The 17120-nt window shown below is 48.4% G+C and overlaps 1 protein-coding gene across 5 annotated transcripts in view; it reads left to right on the top strand.

Moving 5' to 3' along the window:
* The window catches only part of LOC128749344 (plexin-A1-like), a 130836-nt gene extending 113920 nt beyond the window's left edge, over positions 1–16916 (top strand). For 4 of the 5 annotated variants that reach the window (XM_053848860.1, XM_053848861.1, XM_053848862.1 and 1 more), the window contains 14 exons: positions 1002–1236; positions 3298–3446; positions 4839–4936; positions 5007–5165; positions 6704–6770; positions 8673–8819; positions 9519–9678; positions 10381–10484; positions 10549–10645; positions 11117–11307; positions 11406–11575; positions 11738–11950; positions 13507–13657; positions 14177–16916. In XM_053848860.1, coding sequence (XP_053704835.1) covers positions 1002–1236; positions 3298–3446; positions 4839–4936; positions 5007–5165; positions 6704–6770; positions 8673–8819; positions 9519–9678; positions 10381–10484; positions 10549–10645; positions 11117–11307; positions 11406–11575; positions 11738–11950; positions 13507–13657; positions 14177–14272 — 2037 coding nt within the window. In that variant the 3' untranslated portion in view covers positions 14273–16916. The remainder of the gene's footprint in view (positions 1–1001; positions 1237–3297; positions 3447–4838; positions 4937–5006; positions 5166–6703; positions 6771–8672; positions 8820–9518; positions 9679–10380; positions 10485–10548; positions 10646–11116; positions 11308–11405; positions 11576–11737; positions 11951–13506; positions 13658–14176) is intronic. The other variant, XM_053848864.1, reaches the window with a different exon arrangement.
* Positions 16917–17120: the final 204 nt, after the last annotated feature.

The raw sequence follows: 17120 nt of genomic DNA, 5'->3' as shown, positions 1-17120 counted from the left end.
GGCGGGAAGTGATCGCGGAGCCCGGAGCGATCGCTCGGCTTGCACTTGTGTCGGGAGCGTTGAGCCGTCAACAGACCAAATAAGTGACTCACTCTGACGGAAAGAAGCAGAGTGTGAAAACCACCATCAGGCTCCTGTAGCATTCACCTCTCTCTCTCTATCTCTATATACATTTTTATCAGTTCCCCCACTCACCCCCCCTTCACACGCCGTCCCCGCTGAGCTTGTCACCAACGTCCTGTCATTACACTTTAATGACAATGACTTGCCGCGAGCTGCAGCCAATAAACCTGGCGAGCCACTGACAGTGCGTCCCAGCGATTCGACATGATGGTTCTCCAGAGGACCGGTCCGCTCCAAGGTGCAACTCTCTGGATGTTTTCCTTGTTATGGACGACATGTCAGTTCGAATACCAAGGCGATTGGACGTGTTGGCAGGGGGCGGCGTCCTGTTTTAGCCCCAAAAAAGCTCAGCTGTCTGTTCCGATCTCCTCTGGTGTGTGTGTGCTGCTGATCTCTCTGAACGTGACCTACATTGAGGGGACCCCAACGGGTGTCCAAGCGTTCCGCGTGCCTTACTGCTTGTGTTGTCCTGCCTCTGCTCAGCTGTGTCTTTCAAGAATCTTCAAGTTGCTTTGGCCTTCAGCTCTGCCAAGTTCCTCCTCTCGGTCCTTCAGACTGTCTGGAGAACCAAAATAGACGGGAGCCTCAGAAATGTGTCACAAGCCGCTTAACTTTCCTCGTGCGGCGCTGTCATGGGAGGATCTTGTTCCCTCAGGACGGCTGCTCTAATTCTCTTCAGGTTGTTGAAGTGGTGGAGCTGAGCATGTGAACCTGCAGGGTCTTCTCTGTCACTCTCCTGTGAAGCCCGAGAAACGGTTGCTTCACTGCTGCCCGGCTCTGGATGACTTCAGAGCCGGGCGGTGGGACAACCTCTCGTCCAGACCGTGTCGAAACGTTCTCCTGCTCTCATTGAAAGTCACCTTTTTCTTCTGGTGCAGATCCGCGTTGGTGGCTTTGAGTACTCTCCAGGGAGCCTCCACATCTACTCTGACAGCCTCCTCACGCTGCCAGCCATCATCGGCATCGGGGGAGGAGGGGGGCTGCTGCTGCTGGTCATCATTGCAGTGCTGATCGCCTACAAGAGGAAGTCCAGGGACGCCGACCGCACCCTCAAGCGTCTGCAGCTGCAGATGGACAACCTGGAGTCCCGAGTGGCCCTGGAGTGTAAAGAAGGTGAGCACCACTTGGAAGCAGAGTTTGCACTTGCAGTCCACAGTGTCTGGGACTCGGATCAGCCAGGAAGCTACAACACTGTCTGCAGAGTTGGTGCGACCAAATATACTTCTGAGCTCAGCAAAGCTAAATATGCAAAATGGCATCTATGTTGGAGACCGTGACCCTGCGTGTCCAAGCTTTTCTGCTGCGAGAACCTTCAGCTTCTCCTCAGAGGAGCTCCATCTTGCTCCACAGAAACCCTGAATCCGACGACCTTTGACTGGCAGCTGGACCTTGGGCAGCAGCTCCATGAGTCCTATGGTGCATTGTACAGCTTCTATTGACATTCACATGATCTATTGAATTCCAGACCAGATCAGGACTTCAGTATCGGTGCATGTGTGATGATGTAGGAATGGTGAAGATCATCTTCCAAAACAAAAACACAGCAATTTAACAGCTTCTCAAAAGAGCTTAGAAAACAATGTGCAAGAAAATGCCGTTCAAGAACAGAAAAACGTGCCAAGAATCCTTCACTGTAGTTTTTTCAGGGATTAATTGTATGTTTTTTTTGAGTGCCACAGGAAGAAAGGAGCTCCTGTGGCGCTCGGAATACAACGAATGAATACAGAACTTTATGCATCATTTGGTGGTATAGTTGTTGAACAGTAGAACCAAGACATCTGCAAACAAAAGGACCTGTGAATGAATCATTTGATGAAATGATATCACAGTTACTGTGACTTTGATAGTGACATTGCACCAATACCAGGTTTTTCCAGAACAAGTACTTGCATTACAGTACTCACCAACACTGAGTACTTACGCCAATACACATTTTTTCAGTTTTTTTTCTCCATATATATTGATATTTAAACAACATTCCTCAGTATGTTTGTCTCGTGTGTGGGTAACACAAGTTCCACTGCAGTACAAACTACACATTTTAAGAATTTATTGACTAAAACTGACATTGTGGTACCGGATTTGTGGTATCAGTCAGGTCATTCAATGAGTACAAGTACTCTTGAACCTGGAATCGGTGTCAATTTTAGTAAACAAAGGTGTGAAAAGTCTGGTGGGACACAAAAAACCATGAATATTTGCCATATCGAGCGACCTGCTGGAATCACCTTCACGTTGTTGAGAAGGTAGAATGAAAGACAGAACCTGAGCGCTGCTTGTTTCCCCTCTCATGGTGCCTGCTGCCCTCAGAGGTTTGTGTGGGCGGAGGAAGAGATGAAGGAGGCTGCGTGCTGTCAGTGTTAGAGGAGGTTAATGTGAGTGAGCGTGGAAGGGAAGAGGTGAGGGACTTGTTTTTGAATGATAGGTCCTGAAGATAGAATGCCACTCAACAAAGAGGCTCAGACCTTCAGAGGACGGAATGGAGTGTCAGCACTCACCCGAAAAGCTCTCTATTCCTGCCCTGAGGCTGGACAGATGCTCCCCATGTTCGGCTGGTCTTCACCACTCAGCTGCCTCCTGAACTTCTCCTCATGTCTCACTTGCGTTTCACTCCGTTTTCCCAGCCGCTTCTTCATCACTTCCCTCCGTCTCTCGTGTGGAACCAGCGCAGCTGGCAGAAATTGTGCGTGAAAACTCGTCCTCTTAGTAATTATTCACTCTTGCAATGAATTGACTTTCCAGGAATTGTGTTTTTCTGCCGCTCAGTTTTTGCTCCCTGAAGCGGGTGTTTCTGTTTTTCTCTTTTGTGGAGGGATAATAAGACGAGGGCAGCAGGATGGAAAGTCTGCATTCATGAGGATTCAGTTGTAATTGGAGCGAGTTCACAGTCTGTTGGTGTTGTTCCCTCCACTCCGTGGGCTCAGATCCCTCTTTAACATGGACCGGACCCAAGTCAGGCGCCTCTTTTCACCTTCAGCTCCTGTGCTCACGGTGTGAGATGTTCGGTCGGCACAGCCAATGCAACCACAGTGCTATTAAAGTTTGGGGTCATGGACGGAGTGTCCCCCGTCCAACTGACCGAGCAGGGTGAAGTTTTGGATGTCCATCCCTTAAAGTCCCATGTTGAGCCTGGATGACTTGTGGACTCTCACCTCGTGTTTCCATGTCCCGCAGCATTTGCCGAGCTCCAGACCGACATCCACGAACTGACCCAGGAGCTGGACGGCGCTGGTATTCCCTTCCTGGAATATCGGACCTATGCCATGAGGGTCTTGTTTCCTGGCATCGAGGACCACCCTGTGCTCAAGGAGATGGAGGTACGGGTCAGTACGCCAACATCTCAATTTAAACTGAACCATACTAACAAGCCAATCGTCTAGTAAGAGTTGGACTCACTAGCTAACACATTTGCTCGGGAACTGTTTAGACAAGCAGATTCAAATGGCAGGTGAAAGTCTCGTGTCATTGTGATGCTGCAAGCTGAGTGCATTCACACCACCAAGAGTGGAGGGTCATCCAGAAGAAACAGTAGTCCAGAAGGAGGCTGGTCAACTCAGGAGTCCACTGACACTCAGGAACTGAAGAACTCAGGCCAAGAGCCAGATGAAAAGACAGAGGAATAAACCACCAGCACAAGGTCGGGAGATGCAACCACTTGGTGATGCCTTCAGGGACACTGGTCCGAAGCATTTGGAGGAAGAAGTCATCTCATAACAAGACAGTCTGAAATGTACATATAATGTCAGAGGGCTTTGAGTCTGACACTGGTCACTTGCCAAATCCACCATACGCAAGGAAGAGATGTTTCTTTTCTATTGATCGTTTTCAAATAATGTGGATTTAACATGTACATATGACAGAGTATGTCTTGATTCCAACCTTCACCTGTCTGACTGCAGTGTGTATTGGAGCTTTGTAATGATGCAGCAGACGTCCACTCCTTATAAAGCAAACTCATAACGGAACAAGGAAACAGCTTCTCTCCCGCTGTATTTCCCCTCAGACTTGCAGGTGTAATCCAATGGTCTGTGTAAAGTAATGCGGCAAGATTTATTGCTCTGTGACTCCGACGGCAGCAAGACACACACGCACACACACGCACGTGCTCACGGGTGGAGAAGCGCTAGTTTGTGTGACCTTTTCTCAACTTGAGCGCTCCAAATATGTGTGTGTATTGGCATGTCTTTATATGGATGAGTTTTCCGTTTGTACTGTTTATACTGGGTCTCTCTGACACGCACGCACACACACACACACGCACGCACGATCCTACCCTCGGGGTCTGAGAATCTCATTTCGCATTTGCAGACAACAGGCACTTTATTACTGCAAGAGAAGAATAGTCATTGTTAAAGTTCAATGGGACGACAACAGACCGTGTGTGTGTGTGTGTGTGTGTGTGTGTGAAGCTGGAGAATTAAAGCGCTAAGAGACCAGTCATGTGAAACAAGCACAATCAGAGCGAGGGAGCGAGTCAGCTCAGTGAGGAAGTGGGCGCGAGTGTGGTGTCTGTGTGGTGGCTGGCAGTCAGCGTCGACCGCAGCTCCCTCGCTCTCATCCCTGGTCGAAGGCCCAGTTTTTCCTTCTTCATCTTGGGAGTATGTTGATGATCCTGCGAAGGAAGCGCTTGATAACAATACAAAGCAGCTTTGGTCCACCGGAGAGACAGAAGCATTTCTGTTTGAGCTGCTGAATCCTCTGCCTCCACTCTGTAGGTCCAGGCCAATGTGGAGAAGGCGCTGACATTGTTCGGCCAGCTGCTGACCAAGAAACACTTCCTCCTGACCTTCATACGAACCCTGGAAGCACAGAGGTCCGAGTCTCTTGCACTCGTCCCGGCGCTCTGTTGTGCACTCTGAAGCTGTAACATGATGTGTCTTCAGGTCGTTTTCCATGCGCGACCGTGGCAATGTGGCGTCTTTGATCATGACAGCTCTGCAGGGGGAGATGGAATACGCCACCGGAGTCCTCAAGCAGCTGCTGTCGGACCTGATCGACCGAAATCTGGAGAGCAAGAACCACCCCAAACTGCTGCTCAGGAGGTGAGGAAGGAGAGACTCGGCACGCACCCAAGTCTGGGCCTTTCTACTCTGAAGGATGAGGAGCAATAAAGATTGTGAATGAGAAGGAGCGGATACGGAAGGAGACTGGTCCACCTGGAGTAGACTGGGAATCTGGTTTGTGGTTGCACCTGGTTCAAGTTGCGAGACAAGCACGTGCTTTGTAGTGGAACAGAGCAGAAGTGAATGTCAAGAGTCGACTCGCAAAAATCATGTTTCTCTTTATCAAGCAACAAAACGCTCCAAAAGCTGCCGATCCATTCATGAGCTGCTCCATCCATCCATGAGCTGCTCCTTCCATCCATCCATCCATCCATGAGCTGCTCCTTCCATCCATGAGCTGCTCCTTCCATCCATCCATGAGCTGCTCCTTCCATCCATCCATGAGCTGCTCCTTCCATCCATGAGCTGCTCCTTCCATCCATGAGCTGCTCCTTCCATCCATGAGCTGCTCCTTCCATCCATGAGCTGCTCCATCCATCCATGAGCTGCTCCTTCCATCCATGAGCTGCTCCTTCCATCCATCCATGAGCTGCTCCTTCCATCCATCCATGAGCTGCTCCTTCCATCCATGAGCTGCTCCTTCCATCCATGAGCTGCTCCTTCCATCCATGAGCTGCTCCTTCCATCCATGAGCTGCTCCATACATCCATGAGCTGCTCCTTCCATCCATCCATCCATCCATGAGCTGCTCCGTTCATTCATCCATCCATCCATGAGCTGCTCCATCCATCCATGAGCTGCTCCGTTCATTCATCCATCCATCCATGAGCTGCTCCTTTCATCCACCCATCCATCCATCAGCTGCTCCATCCATCCATCAGCTGCACCTTCCATCCATCCATCCATGAGCTGCTCCTTTCATCCACCCATCCATCAGCTGCTCCTTCCATCCATCCATCCAGCCATCCATCCAGCCATCCATCCAGCCATCCATGAGCTGCTCCATCCATCCATGAGCTGCTCCATTCATTCATCCATGAGCGGCACCATTCATCCATCCATAAGCTGCTCCATCCATCCATCCATGAGCTGTTCCTTCCATCCATTCATCTATCCATAAGCTGCTCCATCCATCCATGAGCTGCTCATCAATCCATCCATGAGCTGCTCCATCCATCCATGAGCTGCTCATCAATCCATCCATGAGCTGCTCCATCCATCCATGCATGTGTTGCAGCCACAGAATAAAGTCCTACATGTCCCTCTCCCTGACACTTGAGACCTCCTCCTGCTGGGGAAGGTCACCTGATCCAGAGAGCACTATAATTTGTTTGGATTTCAGACTCCATGCGTCTCAGATGATGCACGTGAAGCTCTCGCCCTCGGGACTGACCATGTCTACTCAGTCACATTGGCTCAGGGTTGGACTCTGAGCCAATGTGATGTGAAGGAAGAGCAGAGCGGAGGGCTCACTTTACGCCTGACAGAGACACGATGAAAACCAAACCTCAATGTGTTTACTTTCCCTGAGTCGACTCTGCAGACGTCAGACCCAAGTGTGTCTCTCTCTCTTCCAGGACGGAGTCTGTGGCTGAGAAAATGCTGACCAACTGGTTTACTTTCCTTTTGTACAAGTTCCTCAAGGTAAGAGCTTCTTCTGGCTGAACCTGCTCATGCTCTGTGCGACTCTTTTCCCCTCGCATGAGGCTCCAGCAACACTCCTCTAGTCCAAATGCTTCAATCCAACCGAGCGGTGCGACTCACACAGCCTCCAGCTGCACTTTGATCCCACAGCTCCAGGCTGGGAGGCTGGTCCTCACATGCCAGTTTAATCCTCATCCCTTTAGGAGCCCGTAGAAGTCATGAGAGGAGAGGAAGTAAGATGGAGCATGCTGCACCCCAAAGTATCCAAGTGCAACTGACAGCCGAGACATATGACCTCAGCATCTGACTGGTCAGCACAGGAGGATGGGACCGAGAGACGGTTGATGACATGACACGAAGCAGGGACGTTTGTTTGAGAACATTTTTGAATGGCTCTGATTCATAGGGTTGTATAAACATTGCCTTCACACCTAGTGGAATCTTCATAAAAACCAGCCGGCCCAAAACTACCCAACTGTCCCAGTCCTGTTGAAGTCAAGAGGACTACGTTTTCGGTGGCTTTGCGTGTGAAACCACTTGTCTGTTGTCTGTCAAACTACCACAAAAAAGAGTCATTTCACCATGGTGGATAAGAAGCAAAATAGGATGTGTGTGTGTGTGTGTGTGGGTGTGTGTGTGAGTCATCCTTCTCCCTTCAAAATGCCTCAAACATTTTTGCTTCTGCTCATGAGGAATGATGCTATTGATTTATTGAAGTGTCTTTGCTGGAGAGAAGCAGAGACCTGAGCAGTGAGCTCCCAGAACTGACCACTGCTGAGACTCGGTCGCCCTTCTGAGCGACCCTTGGTTCAGTCCGAGTTTCCATTAGGGATGGGCGATATGGAATTCTGGCGATAATGATAATTTTCACAATAAATCCATGTTCATTCTCTTCCATGTGTTGAACACTACAGTCTCTCTTGAAACAGTTTTATGATGAAACTTATTCGTGGAGTTTGTCTCCAACATTTGTTTATGTTTCAATAGAATAGTGAACTAAGTGTAGAGATGAGAAATTCAATGTTTCAGGTCTCTGGTAGAAGCCGCTGGTGTCTGACAGACTGCTCTGCCAGCTTTATTTAGGGGTTAAATTGAGCTGTCTGTCTGCTGTATCTCATGTCTCTGAACAGTTGACTTGAACTATGGAGCAGTCTGGACACATTTCCCAGATGCTATTGAAGAAATGTTAGAAATCATGTGAAGAAATGATCATTTAGTCATATTCTAGTCTCCAAATCATGATACAAACTGTCAGTGTCTTGTGTGATGAAAAACCTTTTCACAATTCTCTCTCCTGAAACGCTTGTTTTCCATTGCTTTATTGAAGATTTCACTCATACTTTGAGGCTTTAGAATTTGTTGATGGTCCCTAACTGATGGCGGGTCGTAGCATTAGCGCTGCCTGTGAGAGTGTGTCCGCCATCAGCGAACCCTAATGGGGACACGGAACAGGACGCGGCCGCCAATACTGGAGCGGAGCTTCGTCCAATATCCAACTATTTTCACCAGCGCTGCAGGAGACCTGCATGTGTTGATGTGAACCAAGGCAGACGACCACGTCAGAGAACCTATGAGGACCACTCCATCTAATGAAATAAACAGGGATCCAGAGACTCAGAGTCGACCAATGTGACACGATCAAAGGTTCCCTGCATTAAAAATAAGTTTGAAACCATGATCGTGAACCAAAGTCCACCACACTCTCCACAACTGTCACACGCCAGTGTCGGAATATCGTGTACGATAAGTTGTCCATCCATTTGCAGCTTGTGATGGAGTGGACAAGAATGCTTTTGGTTTGTGGCCTGTTTCCTCTGACAGCAGGTGAAGTGTCAAATGAGCCTGTAAACTGCCCTTCTGTGTGTGTCTGTCTGACGTGTCCCGTCTCTGCCTCCTGACCAGGAGTGTGCTGGCGAGCCGCTCTTCATGCTTTACTGTGCCATGAAGCAGCAGATGGAGAAGGGTCCGATCGATGCCATCACAGGAGAGGCCCGCTACTCCCTGAGCGAGGACAAGCTCATCCGGCAACAGATCGACTACAAAACACTGGTCAGTGGACTCTTACTGGCCACCAACGGCCCTTGTCTTTCCACCCATGAAAACAGTCGGCGCAGTGAGGTTTTATGGTTCTCCGTTCTCCCTCCCTGGATCACAGTGGCCCAAGCCGTGTGGCGCTGAGGATCACTGCAACACTCCATCCCCTGGTGTGTGCTTATTGAGGAGTGGGCACTCGAAAAGTTAACTGAAAGTATTGTGTCCAAAACACTCCAACAAAAAATCCACCAGATGTTTAGTCAGGTCAACAAAGTGCACCCGTCCTGCGTGTGGTTGGTCTGAAACGCTGGTGAAGAGCTGCATGACTGAAGGGCCTCCACGATGCTTTTCATCATAGTGACGCGAGTCACTTGCCGTAACCATAAGAGAGTTTCTTGGAGCATCATTTGTTTCCAGTCTGCCGCGTGGATGGAGCCTGGAAACGTTTTCCTGTCTTGTCTCGACTGAACAATATTTGATTTTCAATTGCTTTGAAGCAGACGGTCCTGGCGGTTGGCAGGCGCTGCTGCGGTCTGCATGCCATGCCAGTTCGGATGTAACACAGCCCACACTAATTCAATTGTCTTGGCAAATGGCCATGAGTTTGAGACAGAGCTCCCGAGGTGGGCCAGCTTCGCAAGCGTCCCGGTCACGTGAGGGCGGAACCTCCGCTCCGTCCTCATTTCCTGTCTCTCCTCTCTCCGTCTGCGCCAGACTCTGCACTGTGTGAACCCCGAGAACGAGAGCGCCTCCGAGGTGACGGTCAAGTGCCTCAACTGTGACACCATCACTCAGGTCAAGGAGAAGCTGCTGGACGCCGTCTACAAGGGCAGCCCCTACTCAACTCGACCCAAAGCCTCGGATATGGACCTGGGTACGATTCTCCGTGTCACCACCAAGAGCCTCGACTTCAGTCCCACTAGTGAAGCATCTAATCCAGTTCAATATTGCGTCTACTGTCGTCTGGACTCACTCAGACTCAGTGCCCACTTTGGATCGATGTATTGATCAACAACCTATTCTAGACTACTAGCACGGAACACACCTCTTTCGCTGAGGTCTCCTCACTGTCTGTGCATGAATCTTCGTGCAGCTTTAATATTCCTCGTATGAATTGGTTTTAAAACTCAAATTATCGTGATTTATTTGGCTTTTCACTTTCAGAAGACACCAGCTCATGAGTCAAGGGCCTAGTCGGGGTGGGAGTGAACAAGCTTTTTGGCGCTTTATCGATTATCATTGGGGAAGAAGGAAGGCGAACATGTGACTTGGGCTGACATCACTTTGACACAGCCGCTTTATATTTTATGCTCGCGCCCCAAATCTTCCTCAGCAGCAAACGTCCTGTTTTTCCTGGGTGTGGTCTGTTGCCCTCAGCTTCCCTTCACTCTCAAATGGCTTGAAAGGCTATTTTCAAATGTACTGTGAGCTTGAAATGTAGGGAAACAAGTGTGTCTGAATCGACTGTGTCTCACCGAGTCTGATGGACAGTCTGCCTCACTGACTGCAGTGTTTTTCTGAGTTGGAATCTTCAAATGTTTGTGTGGCCGAGGCTCATTTTATCTTCTGTGCAAAGAATGGCGGCAGGGACGGATGGCCCGAATCATCCTGCAGGACGAGGACGTCACCACCAAGATCGACAACGACTGGAAGCGGCTCAACACACTTGCTCACTACCAGGTCAGGCGCACGTGCTAACAGCGCGTCACGCGTGAGGTCCGTCCTGACGGCGTCTGTCGTGCAGGTGGCCGACGGCTCGGTGATCGCTCTGGTGGCCAAGCAAAACTCCGCCTACAACATCTCCAACTCCTCGACCTTCACCAAGAGCCTCAGCAGATACGGTATGGCTCTGACTTGCTCACGCTGAAAACGTTGCCATTTCAAAGGACTCCCTGGTGGCAAAGGGCTCATGAGGCTTCGTGAAACCTCACTTCACACGACGGTGACGACACAGTTTCATGAAGCCTCGTCGGCTCACATGGGTCGCATGCAAAGCCTCCAGCAGATACTGACCTGCTGCAGCCAGCATGTCCGACTGACTCGCTGACAAGGAAGCAAATGCTGCTGTGCTTTAAAAAAAAAAGACCAATTCTTCACATCGACCATGTTGTTAAGTTCAGTGAAGGAACAGTTTGGGGCTCGATTCTGTGTCTCATTGCTTGTTAAAAGGCTTCAAGTATATTCAGTTAGCTTGTGCACTGAGTAGTTTTCAGCCATTTCCTGGAGAAACAGGGCTCAACCTGACCAGCCCCAAATAGTTTTGCGTTCGTAAAGAGAAGTGAGCGTCTGACCGAGACAGATCCTGTGTGCAGAGAGCATGCTGAGAACAGCCAGCAGCCCCGACAGCCTTCGCTCCAGAACGCCAATGATCACTCCTGACCTGGAGAGTGGCACCAAACTGTGGCATCTGGTGAAGAACCACGACCACTCGGACCAGCGGGAGGGCGACCGGGGCAGCAAGATGGTGTCGGAGATCTACCTGACACGGCTGCTGGCCACCAAGGTGAGAGAGAGGGAAGCTCTTTGGACTCCCATCCATGAAATCTATGACCGCTACTGAGACTGTGGCTGTTGTTGACCGAGCTTTTCTCTCCGGTTCAGGGGACCCTGCAAAAGTTTGTGGATGATCTCTTTGAGACCATCTTCAGCACGGCACACAGAGGCAGTGTTCTGCCGCTGGCCATCAAGTACATGTTCGACTTCCTGGACGAGCAGGCGGACAAGCACTCCATCTACGACGCCGACGTCCGCCACACTTGGAAGAGCAACTGGTCAGAGCACAGCCTCCCATTGCTTTTCTGTCCTGTCTCCATGTGTTTTTCCCAGCAAAATTGGAGCCTTATAAGATACTTTTTTGAGAATGAAAAATGTTAACATTTGAATCGGCATCGGAGAATGAATGCAGAAACAGTTCTGCCTTCTGTGCGTTCCAGTCTTCCTCTGAGATTCTGGGTGAACGTCATCAAGAATCCTCAGTTTGTCTTCGACATCCACAAGAACAGCATCACAGACGCCTGCCTGTCGGTCGTGGCTCAGACCTTCATGGACTCCTGCTCCACATCGGAGCACAAACTGGGAAAAGACTCCCCTTCAAACAAGCTTCTTTACGCTAAAGACATCCCCAACTACAAGAACTGGGTGGAGAGGTAAGAAAGATGACCAAATCTAGAATGCCATTATTATGGATGAGTTAAAGGGGACACAAAATATCTTTTCCGATCTGCTGTATACGTGGGACCCTGATAGTCCAGATATTGATCTGCAAATGGGAGCAGATCAATGAGCTTCATCCTTGGTGCTTTTCCTGTGACGCTCCGTCTCGTGTTGACAGACAGTTGTGTGAGTTTCTCATGAGACTCGTAGGCGGAATTCACTGCTTTAGTGCTGCATATTTGTGATCAGTTCAAACTGGAAGGGAGGCAGCCTTTTTGACAAGCACTTTGAAAATCCAAACATTTATTTATTTTGCTTTATTTTGATGTGGAGCGACTCTATTGTATGGAGTACCTAAGGGGGGAAATAACCCCCCAAAAAAAGATATTGCAAAAATAGTATTGCGAGATATTGCAAAAATAGTATTGCCAGGTATCGCAAAAATAGTATTGCGAGATATCGCTAAAGTATTGCAAGATATCGCCAAAGTATTGTGAGATATCGCAAAAGTATTGTGAGATATCGCAAAAATAGTATTGCCAGGTATTGCAAAAATAGTATTGCGAGGTATCGCAAAAATAGTATTGCGAGGTATCGCAAAAATAGTATTGCCAGGTATTGCAAAAATAGTATTGCCAGGTATCGCAAAAGTATTGTGAGATATTGCAAAAATAGTACTGCGAGGTATCGCAAAAGTATTGTGAGATATTGCAAAAATAGTATTGCGAGATATCGCTAAAGTATTGCGAGATATCGAAAAAGTATTGTGAGATATCGCAAAAATAGTATTGCAAGATATTGCAAAAGTATTGCGAGATATTGCAAAAGTATTGCGAGATATCGCAAAAATATATCGAAATATTGCAAAAATAGTATTGCGAGATCGCAAAAGTATTGTGAGACATCGCAAAAATAGTATTGCGAGATATCGCTAAAGTATTGCGAGATATCGCAAAAATAGTGTTGCAATATAGTTTGAAGTGACGTCGTAACTACTTCCTGATCAAACCATCATACAGATGGCGAGTCAGCATCTGTGGGAAACTCATTGAATTGAATGTTATTTCAAAATTGGACTAAAATATGAGGACACACAGTCCGTGCTTCGTCACAAGCATAGTTTTAGTTTTTCCCTTCGGGGCTCCGTACTATTGTGTGTGAGATTGGATTTCAAATGGGAGAAAAACGTCGATGCTGGTGAGTGATGTGTGGGTGAGAGACAGTAGCTCTGACCCGCAGACTGAGAGGAGTCAGAGTTGAAGGTGCTCCAGTTCTCATTGAGGGTCACGAGGAAAGACAAGATTTGAAACGGGCAGATGAGTGGGAATGTGAGCAGGATGGAGGCGCCAGAGAGAGGAAGGTAAATATGGTCCAAAAGTCCAAAAGAAAAACAGAGGAACAGTTGGTGTTCTTGACTGTTCCTGGTTCAAAGCACTGCTACATCGATGTTCCCCTGGATGCAGCTCCCTGCAGGGTTCATTTTCCCTCCTTTACACATGCGTCACCATGTCTCTCCTGACATGATGTCCCACCATCTCCTGGCCTGCAGGTACTACTCGGACATATCTCGCATGCCTGCCATCAGTGACCAAGACATGAGTGCCTACCTCGCTGAGCAGTCCAGGCTCCACCTCAGCCAGTTCAACAGCATGTCTGCTCTCCACGAGATCTACTCCTACATCGTCAAGTACAAAGAGGAGGTGAGGGGTGCATGACTCCATGAAAATGATTTGTGACTGAGATTCAACCACAGGGGCTTCGGTAATTCCGACACATTTCCATGGTCCGACCCCCGGAGCTTTCTCCCCCTCCACATTTCTTCCTGTTTACCCGCTGCCTTCGCCCCGTCATTCTGTGTGTGTGACTCACAGCCACGTATCTCTTCACTTCCTGCTCCACTTCATGGGTTGAAGTGGTAAAGACCTCCATCTTTCATCTCCCTCTTCCTTCACACAAGGCTGCAGCTGCCTCCATTCAATTCCACTCTCCTTCATTACTGTCTATTATCCTGATGTAGGCAGCTGCCGTCTGAGCGCTTCCTCACACAGGTTCAGCGCTTTGTGGGGACCTCTCGTGGCCATCGCCCTTTCCCCAGTCCCGACTAAAACCAGGGCTCTGAACCTAACTGGAACCCAGTTACAAAGACCTTGTTTGGAAGGCTTCAGCCTCAAAGCGATTTTTGCGGCGAATGGAAGAACTGACCCGTCTTCTTCTTCCAGATCCTGTCTGCGCTCCAAAAAGACGAGCAGTCCCGCCGCCAGCGGCTGCGTGGGAAGCTGGAGCAGGTGGTTGACACCATGGCCCTGGCTAGCTGAGAGTCCGCCGACAAGTGGCTGAGCTCGCGCCTCCTGACCGCCGTCGTCCGCTGGCCCTCATCAGTTGAGTCTGTCGCTTTCATCCTCACGCAAAACCACCGACACTTGGAGAGTGGAACAAATGGGGATCCGAGTCCGAGTCCGTCCGCCGGCGCGCCACTGGGATACGTTGAATACAATCAGGGGTATTAGCCAAAAAGTCTCCTCGCTGGACACTAGCCAAGATCACGACTGTGACCATCCACCGTCAGAAATCCAGGACTTCTACTGTCAAACTTCAGGGAGCTGCTACTGTGTTGCTCAGAGACCTTTGAGCAGGACTGCACTGAGGAGTTCTGCAGGGAAATCCTTCCTCTGGAATAGACAAGGATAGACTTTAGTTTTCAATTCTGCTTTGGATTTGTCGTCTCATCTGCAGTCTGTCGACGCTCTGTGGCACTTCGCCACTTGCTGCTGAATTTGCACAACAAAGCTGATCTCAAGAGACCGACTTTATATATATATATATATATATATATATATATATATATATATATATATATATATATATATAATGTTTGTTGAGAAAACTTTTCTATTTCCTGTACAAAAACCTGTTTGAGATTTGATATTGCGAAACATGAGGAGAAAGACGTCCTGTGCCATGTTTTAGCCATGTTTTACTTTGAATGTGTTTAGTGGAGAAAAAAAAAAACCTGTTAGATGAAATGTGCTTCTATGAAACTATTGTGATGTTTAGTGACTGGAAGTTTCAAAATAGGTCAAACTCTTCTGCGCGTGGCGAGAGCGCCGCGTGCGGGAGCCGCTTGTGAGCCGACTGACCTGCAGTGCTTTGTCTATTGTAGAGAAACCAAACTGTGAGCGACTGGCGTCACCGGTGGTCGGCGTCATGTGGTTGGAATGTCTCATGGAAGCACCGTGGTAAATCACCAAATCACTCCTCTACTTCCTCTTCCCCTCCAACACCTGCTTCTTCCGGGTGCTTTATTCCAAACTGAGGACGGTGGTGTCACAAGGTCTTATTTGCAGTAAAAGCTGAAAGTTGTATTTAAAAATGTGAATGTGATTTCCGGATACGTAGCTTGATATTGTGGGGTTTTTGGGTTTTTTTTTTTTTAAACCAGACTCGCTGCTTCAGACGTGCATGCTTCTGTTTCCGGCAGTTCTCCTTGCAAGGCTGCGTTCAACTGCATTATTTATTTTTGAAAGTCACCCACCAAACTTGACCAAGCCTTGGAATGTGGATCCACTTCACAGGACCGCGTCGGCTCCTGTTGAAGTATGAAATATCGACATTAGTTTCATATGCTTCCTCATCCACAGTGCTTCCCAAGTGTGTACTGGCTTCCTTGCGGAACAACTTCCTGTTTTCAGTTACCGTTTCCTGGTTATGTCTCCATCAGATATGCATCCTTCACCCGCAGAATGAAAGAAAGAAAAACGTCTATATACATATTATGATGACTTATAAATGATTTTATTGGTGTGGGCGGAAATGCTGAAAGCCTCCAGGTGCAATAGCATTCTCTCATACTTAAATCAAGAGCGCCACCTACTGAGCTCTGAAAAGGCCGACGCTGCTTCATGACGCCGGCCGGAGCTTTTCTCTTGACCTTGACCTTTGAGCAGGTCGATGTTGGCAAGTCAGACACAGATTTACCGGGTCCTTCCTCACGCTTCTTTCAGTTCTTCCGTCTAATAATTCAGCTCATCTGTTGTGACAGTAGTTTGAATTTTCCTCTGACTGAGGGGCAAATGATGACCGGGGAAAGGTCATTTAATCTCTGCACTGCTTGAAAGGTGGATGAGCTGAGAAGGCCCGTCGTGCTCTGCCTCATTTCCAGTTCATTTTCACTGGAAGAGGCCAATATGAGTCGGAGACATGAGGCTGACTGAACCATTATCCCACCAATGAACAAGGAACAATGTTTGTGAAGCAGCCGCGGAGCTCTACAACCTTCATTTGGGACGCACTTTGAACAAAGCTTATTTATTGTCATTTTTTAAAACCGTATTTTTCAAGGTTTTAAGGGTGGTTTTGCCAGCACAATTGAGTGACTCACATCAGGTACTAATGTGACGGCTCAGTTCAGCCCCGGTTCATGAATAACAACGGAAAAAAAACGTCGCAACATGCTTTCTTTAAAAGTGTTGCGTTGACATTTTGGTGGTGTCCGGGTCCAAGCTCTCTCATGGCCATGAAAGATTGTACGCTGAGCTCCGGCGTGTCTGTCTGCGTGCACATCCCTCCGTGTCAGACGGGTTTTAAATGTCTTTCAAAACACCGCTCTGCAGTTGTACCTGCCTGGTGACGGGTCTTCAGCTTAATTCCCGCTCACGCTTTCCTTATCCTCCACTTCCCACTCCGCCTCTCTCTCTCTCACCTGCTGAGTTCACATGATTACCGTCCATTTCAGAGGAGCCTATGTGAAATACCTTCAAGTCGAGATTAAAGAGGCGGCGGGAGGAGGAGGAAAAAAAAAAAGAAACCCTCAGAGTTTTAATACTTTATGAATTCTGATACCTTTTTAAGAGTTCCAGACTCTAAGCTGCTGTTACATGTTTCAGCTGTTTCACTCCTGTGTAAATATTCTTTCCTATTTTGCAGATTTATTATGTGTAAATAGACATGCATCAGAAGAGATTAAACATGGTTTTTTTTTTTGCTAAACCTGTTTGGTCTTACCTTTTTTCGACTGTACTTCACCAGCGAGAAAGTGACCACGCGCGTCTGGAACAGTGCATAAGTGCTCAGGATGAAATGGTCATGTGTCGTCCACGAAGTTGAATCACGACGCTAAATAAGTGCGAAGCTATTTCCACGTGTGTGGCGGGACTTTGATCCGGT

Source organism: Synchiropus splendidus, chromosome 18 (assembly GCF_027744825.2).
Source record: "Synchiropus splendidus isolate RoL2022-P1 chromosome 18, RoL_Sspl_1.0, whole genome shotgun sequence".
NCBI classification, from domain to species: domain Eukaryota; kingdom Metazoa; phylum Chordata; class Actinopteri; order Syngnathiformes; family Callionymidae; genus Synchiropus; species Synchiropus splendidus.
This window is presented reverse-complemented; position numbering and strand designations above follow the sequence as displayed.